The sequence below is a fragment of the Zootoca vivipara genome, chromosome 15 (genome assembly GCF_965207765.1).
Source record: "Zootoca vivipara chromosome 15, rZooViv2.hap1.1, whole genome shotgun sequence".
Lineage (NCBI taxonomy): Eukaryota > Metazoa > Chordata > Lepidosauria > Squamata > Lacertidae > Zootoca > Zootoca vivipara.
Genome location: NC_142598.1, coordinates 16,425,843 through 16,436,841, shown reverse-complemented (window position 1 = coordinate 16,436,841; position 10,999 = coordinate 16,425,843). Strand labels below are relative to the sequence as shown.

Below are 10,999 nucleotides of genomic sequence, written 5' to 3'. Positions count from 1 at the left end.
GTTACTCAAGCGTGAGGGGGAAAAATCAACGGGCGACTTCCCGCCCGCCCGAAAGCAAAACATAGAAGCACGGCCGAAACCCCTTATAAAGGCGACCTCGCTACACAGAAAGCGCCTCCGCCGTAGAGGGAAAAGAGGCGTCGCCAAGCGAAGAACTGGCCAATGAGGCGGCGGCGCGAGGAGGCGTGGCCTGGAGGGCAGCTGTGACGCCGCCAACCCGGAAGTGGTCTGTCTCTTGGCAGAGAGGGTCTCCCCAGCAGCGGGTCCCGGCGGGGAAGGGAAAGTCCTCAGGTAGGGAGCGGCCTGGCAAGCGGTTGTCTCCTCTGCCTGGGGTGGAGGAGGAGACTTGAGAGAGGGAGATGGGTTTGTGCCCCCCACTGCTAGGGCCGGCCCACCCATGAAGCAAGATGAGAGGATATCTGAGGCAGCAAGATGCACAGGGGCAGCAGATCCGGATGTTGACCTTTATTCAGGGCTGGCCCACACACGAGGCAAGGTGAGGCGAGCGCCTCAGGCAGCAGGATCCACAGGGGCAGCAGACCCCGATGTCATTCTTTTCCCCTCCCCACCCCCACCTTGTTCTTAATGTAGTCTTCCCTCACCCCTTTTTCCTTGGTGGGGAAGTGGAGCACCATTTTGGGGTCCACCCCAAGCACCAAAATGTATTGGACCGGCCCTGGCGCACTCACCTGAAAAGCAGGTGGTGGACCTCCCTTTCTGTTCCATCCCTCAGATTCTTTGTGCTGATCTTGCTGGTGCCCTCCTGCATCGCCCCCATTCCCCACTCTCTCCTCCCCCCATCACCACCTACCTTTCCTATCCCTGGACCAGCCCCTCCACACCCAAACGGATCTGCCCCGTGTGCTCTTTATTACCTTACGCACAGCCCTGAGTTGGCAGGGTGTAGCCACCTTTGTAAACTGCAGCATAGCCCTAACCATGTCTACGCAGAAGTAGGCCTGAGTGAATTCAGCGGTCCCTTGCTCCCAAGTATGTGGGACATAGGTGGGATCGGGTTAGGAATGCAACCTTCTTTGGCTACCTGGATTGTTAAGGAGATAACCAAAAATTATACCGTCCATTGGGTTAAATTGTTGGTCCCATAAAAACCTACTGCTGCTGTTTATATGAACAGATATGCTAGGCCTCAGCTAATCAGAAGTATATTCTGATGTTGTTTTACTCTTAGCTGTGTTTGTATTGTATTGTGAAATGTTAAAGTTATTTTTTTATGTTCTTTTCTGGGTTGCCCAGAAAATGCTTTCTTAAGAGGTGACCAATAACCAAATACTCAGCTGGTATAACCAGGGCTGCTGTTCAGTGTTAGAGCACATGCTCTGCGTGCTAAATATGCCAGTTCCAATCCTTGGCATCTCCAAAACAGTGCAAGGAGAGACTCCTGCCTCAAACCCTGGGGAGTTCAGGAGGCATTCCTGAGCTACATGGGATAATGGTCTGTCTTGGTTAGTGATGTTAAATTCTTGAGAATAATCTTTTGGAGAATATTCTTGAGAATATTCTCAATTAATGAGAATATTAGAGAATTTTCATTTAAAATAGGAGAATATTCATTTTAATGCATTGAAAATGATATAATTAGTTAATATACATGTTTATTCATGGGTAAACTTGTTCAGATGGCAACCAAAAACTGCACAGATACTTTTCAATCAGTGGGGGAATGCAGTGAATTCACATTCTTTGACTTTGTACCATTGAATGGCACTGCAAAAAACAGTTACTGGCACTAAACAAAAATATAGAAACGCCAACTGTTTAAATCAAGGCCACCTCACATGCTGTTACACATAATTGTATAGGCCTAGGTACTAAGTGTATAAAGCATTAAAGCTACTTTCTGTTAAAAAATAATAATCACATGGTATGGCCAAGGGTATAGAATTGCTAAGAATAAGGTCACTATAGAATTGCTAAGGAAAAAGGCTATTACATATTGTTGAAATACAAACAAATTCAAATGTGCATCAAATTAAATGGATTAATAGCATTTTTAAAACTAAAATAATAATAATGTTTTCTGTAGCTCACATTTCAGAACTGCCAATGGTGAATGACACAATGCCCAGTTATGTAACCGGAGCAAAAAAAACCCCAACATTATTCATTACTTACATTGACAATATCACAGCTTGACTTATTATTTACTAGATTTTTAAAATGTGGGTTGTAAAACTGGTTCTTATATTAGATTTTACAGTTTGCAGAGAATATTCTCCAGAGAAATTTCTAGCAGAGAATATTCTCACCTCACCTCACTAGTCTTGGTACAAGGCGTTTCTGTGTAAATGTACATGGATTTTTTGCTCTGGGGAAAGATTGGGAGGGAAAGCTTCAACTGTCAATCTTGCTCCTTTCTTTAGGTTGTGGGGGCTGCAGTCTGGCCCTGAAGCAGGCTGACTTGGTGACATCATGGCAGCTGAGGTGAAGGTGACTGGGCAGAACCAGGAGCAGTTCCTGCTGCTGGCGAAATCTGCCCGTGGAGCTGCCCTGGCCAGCCTCATTCATCAAGTGCTCGAAGCCCCTGGCATTTACGTCTTTGGGGAACTGCTGGACATGCCCAATGTTCGTGAGGTGAGCTCTGAGATGTGGGAGACGAAGGCCTAGGGAACCCTATAGTGCTCTAAGCAGGTAGATGAAGGAATTCACTCCCTTCCCCCCAAATTGGAGTAAACCCGCATACCTCTATTTAGGGTAAGCAAGGCAGCCTCTCTCAGCCCTGACATAGCACCATGACACTCTCTCTCTCTCTCTCTCTCTACCTCGCACATTTCCCCTACAAAACAGGGCTTCAGTGTTTCACACCTCCTGACAACTTTATTTCTGCACTAGGTTTAAATGAGCAGCTTCAGCAGGTTTCTCGCTATCAGCTACAAACTGGTGCATGGTAATGAATGGGGATTAGGGGCATTGCCTCATAATAATTGAAGAAAACATGCTATGAGTAGGTGGTTTTCGTACGGTATTTGTGGAGCCCTGGGGTTCCTTAAAGCCATATGGGATTCTGGAATGAGGTCATCAATAATGGCACACAAGCTTCCCTGTAGGGCTGCTGATTTTCCCTCACAATGAGCAGCGTTAAGGGAGGGCTAGTGTGTCTTCCATGGCATGCTATTAGTTTGCAAGGATTATGGTGAGGACTAGCTAGTGCTCTACATGGTGCATCCTCTGCAGTGCTTAGAAGGTCCATAACTGATATTTAGGGGTCATTTGCCAGAGAAGTCAATATGGAAACCATTGCCAGTATACCATTTTCTTAAACTGTCATAGTGTGTTCTTTTAAATGCTTTTCAATGACAGCAGCACAGAATCCTAATACATAGTAAGAAAAGCTTGCTGTAGTGGCAGGGAGGAAAAATAGGTATTCTGCTCTTCACCCTCTCAGCCTTCTTGAAAATCTGGCTAGATTATAAATTTATCCCATCTTTCCTGTGTAGGAGGCTAGGCTGAGTGATGGTCATCCAGTAAGCTTTGTGGCTGAGCAGGGATTGCATTTTCTCAGCTATAAAAAGTTGCAATTTGAGCACCTGTAAGATGCAGCCAGCCAAGATGAGGAAAGTTGTGAGGAGTGTGTGTAACACATTCCTCACAATTGGTTCTCATTGAGGTGGTAGACCTTTGAATGGATTATTCTTGGCCGCAGTGGAGACATATGTCAGTAAATGATAGAAAAAAACTAGCATTTCTGAGAGGAGACCGTGCTAGAACTCTTCTGCCGAGCATCTAGTTCTCTGCATACAGGGACTGTAAAATTATTATATGGAGGGACACTACATCTTGTGAGCCCCCACCTTTGTCTAGCGCGGTATAGCCCATACAAAGGTTTACCATATTCCTGAGAACTTGGCCTAAGTTGCTCTACAGCTGGGGTGGACATTTGTGAGACAGGCCCACAATATTCACCGCAAGAATATTCACACAAGAATTCTTCTTGTGAGCAAGAATCCTGTGTAATAAAAGAGCAAGGGCAAAATTCAGTTTCGTTAGCAATTAAACTTGTGCTGTTCCTGCCTTTGAGACAGATTGGAAAGGATTTTGTAAGCAAATAGAATGTTTGTAATTTCTCATATGTTTCTTCTACTGGTGTTTCTCTCCCCACCCACCCCTTCCCACTTTCCTTCAGCTAGCTGACAGTGAGTTCTCCGCTGTATTCCGCCTGCTCACAGTCTTTGCGTATGGGACATACTCAGATTACTTAGGTATGTTTTCTCTTGTTCTTGGGAAACAGGAATAGTTAATTGTGAGGGAAGGTATAGAAAAGCAAGAGCAGGGCCAATGCAATTAAGGGATCTGGAGAAATAAAATAAAAACCTTTAGCCTAAATCAGGGTGTACCAGCTCAGGACCAATCCTGCCTAGGATCAAGAATTGGAGAAGTATGTGGGTGACATTTCTATAGATCAGAAAGGAGATGAGGATACAAAATGGGGCCATTAGATATTGAAGTATTGTGGAGGTTGTCCAATAGTTTGTGATCTTACTAATCTGCTCTGTCGTCTCTATTTTTGTATCCTCCACTTCTTTATTGCAACTCCTTTTTCTACTGCCTCTGGCCAAGTATGGTGGGCTTGTGCTGCATATAAGCAGAATGGCTCTCAGTTCTTGGACAGGCTCTGGAGTGGTAGTGATAACAGCAAATATTGTTTGAATGGGGTGGTTAGATGCAGGTGACACTGTGGTCTAAACACCTGAGCCTCTTGGGCTTGCCGATCAGAAGGTCAGCGGTTTGAATCCCCATGATGAAGTGAGCACCCGTTGCTCTGTCCCAGCTCCTGCCATCCTAGCAGTTTGAAAGCACGTCAGTGCAAGTAGATAAATAGGTACCGCTGTGGTGGAAAGGTAAACGGCGTTTCAGTGCGCTCTGGCTTCCGTCACGGTGTTCCATTGTGCCAGAAGTGGTTTAGTCATGCTGGCCATATGACCCGGAAAGCCGTGGATGAACACCAGCTCCCTCGGTCTGAAAGCGAGATGAGTGCTGCACCCCATAGTCCCATTTGACTGGACTTCACCGTCCAAGGGTCCTTTACCTTAACATTTACTGGTAGCGATAACATCAAACATTATTTGAATGGGGTGGGTTAGATGTTCTGAAACGCAGAAGCTGCATTTATTTAGACTTGCTGGCCTCCTCTGGATTTGTTACTTTCAGGGTCTATATCCCAAAAAGTGTGTGTGTGTGTGTGTGTGTGTGTGAGAGAGAGAGAGAGAGAGAGAGAGAGTAGGATTACTGGATGTTTGTGGGGGGGGGGGGAAGATCACTGTGTATGTATGTGTTCTGCTTATGTAAATGTTTGCCCATTGTTGAAGGGGAGAACCTACCTTAGCAGTTTGAGAGCAGGGCCTCTGAGACGGACCCAAAATAAAGTACTGGGCAATAGAATTTTGGAAAAAAAGATGGAGCATGGAAAGAGACAGTGGAACCTAATCCAAAGCTGGCAACGAAGATTTGAGGGAATTGAACCTGCTGTGATAATAGCTATTCTTTCTGTCTCCCGAGAGCAGCTGAAGCTGGGAATCTGCCTCCGTTAACAGAGGCTCAGAAGAACAAATTGCGCCATCTGTCTGTTGTCACATTGGCTTCCAAGCTGAAGGTAAAAAATGTGCCTCTTGTTATATTGCCTGTCCTCCTCATTATTTGGGGGGATTGCACCTCACGCCAGCTTGTATCCCCACCACCACCCACAGTGCATTCCGTACGCAGTGCTGCTGGAGCAGCTTCAGCTGAAGAATGTGCGTCAGCTAGAGGACTTGGTGATTGAGGCCGTGTACGCAGATGTACTGCGGGGGAGCCTGGACCAACGCAACCAGCGATTAGAGGTCGATTACAGCATTGGGAGGGACATCCGCAGGGAGGAACTCAGCGCCATCACTCGCACCCTTCAGGAATGGTAAGGAAGACTCTGTGAACTTACATGGGCCAAGCACAGACCAGTGGGGTATGCTGTAACCGAGATCTTCTGACAGAAGGAACTAGACGTAATCTTGATTGCAGGGCGGAATCTAACAATAGCAACTCTTTCTTCCTCCTCGGTGCCATACTGTTGGGTGCTCCACAGTGTCCACCCTGTGTTTCTTTTGCTAACCGTTTTGTGTTACAGTGGTGCCTCGCTTGACGAATTCAATTTGTTCCACGGGTCTTTTCTTATAACGAAAAATTCGTCTAGCGAATCCCATAGGAATGCATTGAAATTCTTTTGAATTTTTTTTTTGCCCATAGGAACGCATTAATTGAATTTCAATGCATTCCTATGGGAAACCGCGATTCACTAGACGAATTTTTCATAAAAACGAATTCATCTAGCGAGGCAACCTCCGCTCGAAAAATCCTTTCGTTAAGCGGAAATTTCGTTAAGCAGGGCATTCGTTAAGCAAGGCACCATTGTATAATGTGAGATTGGCTATGTAGCTTCATACACCAAACTTTGTCATTCCTGAACATCTCCCTTTGTTAGTTCCCCACAAAAAGCTACAACGCATTTAAAGCAGTATGTTCTCTTTACTCCAAGGATCAGGAACATGTATGAGCAACAAAACAAAACAACTGAAAGCTGGGACGATTCCCAGGTTGCAAAACAAAACAAAAGCTTGTTGGCACTGCTTGTTAGCAGGTGGAAGAAGGGCCAGCCCTCAGATATCAGGGACCCAGGCTTACCTTTTGCTGATGCTGTATTCCAGCAGCTTGGGTTGGGGCAGGGATGGGGCTCCCCTTAACTACAACCCATGTACTGTACTTAATGCCATGCTGAAGAATCAGATAAACACCCCAGATAGCCACTTATCAAAACTGTGTTATGATATGGGTCATCAGGTACCTTACACCCTACTTTGGCTCTGCAGATCCTCAGCTCCTCTACAAGCTGATATTCAAACTTTTGAGATTGGGCTTTAACCATAACACCTATTGATAATTATTTTAAAATCTCTCCTCCCCCCCCCCAAGCTGGTACCGAAAATATGAGTGTAACAGAACCTCTTACTTGGCTGTTGCTGTTTTCATCAGCCTCAGATGAGCTTTCATGGCATTTTGCTTTCCCTTCTGCACCATACAAGCTGCCACAATCAATGGTAGATAAAAACCACTGGGTCACATTTGCACCGTGAATTTGTATTTGTGGTGCTTCTGAGTTGGAAGGCCTTCCATTTTATATGCTATGCTGCTCTTTACTCGAGCCAGCTCTCCAAATTTCTTTGTGCTGTAGTAGCCCTCTTACAGTTCAATTTCATTTCAGGAAAGCCAAGTTTCAGGTGTTTATGTGACGCATAGGGTTCCTTCTGTACCTTGGCAGCCTCTAGAACCTGAGCAAAAACTATTTCAGACTTGGCCGTGAGCTGCTGCAGTGATGTTTCAATATCGGACAAGCCCATTGGCATATTTGAATTCTATGTTTATTGCTTAAGTTTCCGTTTTAATTGTGGGATTTGTATCTTGTTAACCTTTTGTTCTCTGGAAGGTTGCACAGTAAAAGCGTACACTATAGCAGTAAGAGCTGACAACTTTGTATGTGTGTTTGTGGTTTATTTTAAATTAAAAGCTGAGATGCTTCAGAAGCTGAATTTCGGTAATTGCACCCTGAGCTTTTTCAGTGGGATTGTGGCATAAACAACCCTGGCCCTGCCCATGGCAAAACTTAATGGTGGCATTTTTATGTATGTATTGCAGCCCTGTATGTTAAATCCCATGTTCTTCTGCCATCTTTCCCATTTCCTTGCTTCCTATAATTCTACAGAATTGTATTTTGATGCCTGTGTTCCTCCTCCTTCTCTAAGCCTTTGTGCTTCTCTTATCAGGTGTTCACCTGCTCGTTGCTTTGTAGGCCTCTGTCCTGCCTTGTTCACCTTTTGCCTGCCTCTTACAGGTGCCAGGGCTGTGAGGTCGTCCTTTCGAGCATCGAAGAACAAGTGAGCCGGGCTAATCAGCACAAAGAGCAGCAGTTGGGTCTCAAGCAGCAGATTGAGAGTGAGGTGAGCGAGCAGGGCTGAGGTAGAGCTTCTCCGTGGTATCTAACATGGTGGTGAAACATAGGTTATATTCTGCATTTATACTCCTGGAACACTGAGTGGCTAAGGTATACTCTCCCTCAGAGATGCAATTCTCTCTTCTTCTTCTTCTTCTTCTTCTTCTTCTTCTTCTTCTTCTTCTTCTTCTTCTTCTTCTTCTTCAGCAATCACTTGTAGCTGAGTAAGATTGTCTTCCATAAACACGGTTTCAAAAGTGAGTCCATAATGACACATCTTCCACAGTGGGGACATAGGTTTCCGGGCGGGAGTTGATCATGGTGAGGGTTTTGCCAAGTGTGCCTTCCTCTTAGCGTGTTTCTCCCTTTCATCCTGAGTTTGAGCATCTTCAAAACCCATGACACCTTTGGTAAAGGCTGTTCTCCAATTGGAGCGCTCACAGGCCAGTGTTTCCCAGTTGTCGGTGTTTACTACATTTTTTTTAGACTTGCCGTGAGGGAGTCTTTGAACCTCTTTTGTTGACCACCAGCATTACACTTTCCATTTTTAAGTTGGGAATAGAGTAGTTGCTTTGGAAGACGATAATCAGCCGTCTGCACAACATGACTAGTCCAACAAAGTGGATGTTGAAGAATCATCACTTCAATCCTGGTGATCTTTGCTTCTTCCAGTACACTGGAATTAGTTCTCCTGTCATAAACTGTATGTAGAGCAGGGATGGGGGACTTTCTTGGCTTGGCAGGCCATATCCTTATCACTCCCACTCCTGCGGGCCAACTTTGACAACCTAATCATCAGTATCTGACATCATTATGACATCAGATGACACACAAATATGCAGCCTCAGTTTAAATGGAAAGTCCCTGCAGCAAACTATGCAGGACCCCAGAGGACTCTGTAGAAACATTTGCAGAGACAGATCCCTCCTAAATCAGAAGCCGGACACCTTGGATGGGGTGTTGAGAGAAGATAACATCCTTCAGTTAAGTCTGGTGAGGCATAGCCTAGCCACCTTCTCCTTGAGCTGCCAGGAGAGAACTTTCCTGTATTCTTGGTGCATACATGGGATTTTTTTGCCTCCAGGGTAATGAACTATGCTGTTGTTTGTTTGCTTTAAATTGGGCACTTTAATTTTGTTCTCCTTGTTTCTCTCCCCCCCCCCCACTCCCCCTGCCCTCTTGCCCCAGCAGGTTGCAAATCTGAAGAAGACAATTAAAGTGACAACAGCAGCTGCCGCTGCAGCGACATCCCAGGATCCGGAGCAGCATCTCTCTGAACTCCGGGAGCCTGCTCCGGGTACCAACCAGCGCCAAGCCAGCAAAAAAGCTTCCAAAGGCAAAGGGTGAGGTGGAATTCTGTTCAAGGCTGGCCATCTTCTCTCTGCGCATTGGCTAGAAAAGCAGACACACACAGACCACTTGAGGTTCACCTGCAGTTCAGCTCCCTTACCTTGGGGCTCAGTGATTATTAACTATGTAAGGTAAAGGGACCCCTAACCATTAGGTCCAGTCGTGACCGACTCTGGAGTTGCGGCGCTCATCTCGTGTTATTGGCTGAGGGAGCCGGCGTACAGCTTCCGGGTCATGTGGCCAGCATGACTAAGCCACTTCTGGTGAAGCAGAGCAGCACACGGAAACTCCGTTTACCTTCCTGCTGTAGCTGTACCTATTTACAGTATCTACTTGCACTTTGACGTGCTTTCAAACTGCTAGGTTGGCAGGAGCTGGGATTGAGCAACGGGAGCTCGCCCCATCGCGGGGATTCAAACCGCCGACCTTCTGATCGGCAAGCCCTAGGGTTCATGGTTTAACCCACAGCGCCACCCGCGACCCATTACATTAACCATGTACTGTCTACGAAATTCCTGTCGGCGCTCATTCTAACACCTTTTCCTTCTCTGCAGGCTCCGAGGCAGTGCAAAGATCTGGTCCAAGTCGAACTAGCAGTACCTTTGGCTGGGGAGGACGGCAGGTGTCCCACGTGTGATGCTTTCTTCTCTAACCTGGATGTCTCTCTGTGCAACCCCTTCCCCCTTTCCCAGTCTCTCTTTCTCTCTCCCCCCTTGCATGTAGTTTGCTCTTTCCATTTTGCTCCTGCCCTGATACTTTCATCCATTCTCGCCTTCCACTGCTCTCTCATAATCCTTCCCACTTATTTTCCGCCTTCTTCTTCTTCTTCTTCTTCTTCTTCTTCTTCTTCTTCTTCTTCTTCTTCTTCTTCTTCTTCTTCTTCTTCTTCTTCTTCTTCTTCTTCTTCTTCTTTTTGCTTTCCCTCTTCTCTGTCTCTCCCTGTCCCCATCCTCGTGTGGGGTGCATTTTAAAGAGCCATAAAGTGACCTCTGTTTCAGTTATCTTTGCACCCAACAGAATATTGTGGAAGCTTGGGTGGAAATGAATCTGGCAGCTGATAGCCACTTTAGTTCTGCGAGCAGATCCTGGGACATTTGCTCTGGGACGCAGCTCGACATCTCGAATCATTTGCTTTCCTGGGATCAGGGGTGGGGAGGGGGCGTGTGAGAGTGTGTCGGATGGTTTGTTTTGGGGAAAAAATAGTATAAATATATAAAGTGATTTAAAGAAATAAATCTATGGACATATCTACAGGAGCTGTCTTCACTTTGGTTTTATTTCATTAGCACACTAGAGACCCTTCTCTTTTGGGGGAAACAGGATGGGAGGTGATGTGTGGAGCTCAGAATTCCCCTTGGCATGGAATAGAATTATTTCATGTCCCCCAAATGAAAGATTGGGGCCATAGGAGAGAGAGGCCTTGCCCCTTGCACTTTTATTACATTGGTGACCAACTAGTGGGATTGTTATTATTATTTATTGAATTAAATACCGTCGTATACCCAGGGGTCTCAGGGCAGTTAACAGAATAAAATCGAGATATAAAACCACAAAATACATAATCAAAATGAAAACAACTACCCAGTAGCCCCACTACCACCACCAAAAAACACATTTTAAAAGTGCACGGGATCTAAATCATATCAATCAAAGGCCTGGTTAAAAAGGAACGTTTTT

At 45.7% G+C, this 10,999-nt stretch overlaps 1 protein-coding gene across 2 annotated transcripts; it reads left to right on the top strand.

Annotated features, from left to right (window-relative positions):
- The first annotated feature begins 219 nt into the window (after nucleotides 1-219).
- Nucleotides 220-10,575, top strand: COPS7A (COP9 signalosome subunit 7A). 2 transcript variants are annotated; one of them, XM_035097344.3, is made up of 8 exons: nucleotides 220-291; nucleotides 2,382-2,592; nucleotides 4,142-4,217; nucleotides 5,520-5,608; nucleotides 5,703-5,905; nucleotides 7,874-7,979; nucleotides 9,164-9,315; nucleotides 9,877-10,575. In XM_035097344.3, exons 2-8 carry the CDS (start codon nucleotides 2,431-2,433, stop codon nucleotides 9,914-9,916), a joined length of 828 nt encoding a protein of 275 aa, XP_034953235.1. In that variant the 5' UTR covers nucleotides 220-291; nucleotides 2,382-2,430; the 3' UTR covers nucleotides 9,917-10,575. The 2 variants fall into 2 exon arrangements, with proteins under 2 accessions (XP_034953235.1, XP_034953236.1); XM_035097345.3 differs by having other exon boundaries at nucleotides 220-496.
- Nucleotides 10,576-10,999: the final 424 nt, after the last annotated feature.

Bases quoted from the DNA above. Each gene is read 5' to 3' on its own strand.
- COPS7A (XM_035097344.3), top strand. From the start codon at position 2,431: ATGGCAGCTGAGGTGAAGGTGACTGGGCAGAACCAGGAGCAGTTCCTG. The intron at 4,218-5,519 runs GTATGTTTTCTC...TCCCGAGAGCAG, and splicing joins GACATACTCAGATTACTTAG to CTGAAGCTGGGAATCTGCCT. The intron at 5,609-5,702 runs GTAAAAAATGTG...CACCACCCACAG, and splicing joins CATTGGCTTCCAAGCTGAAG to TGCATTCCGTACGCAGTGCT.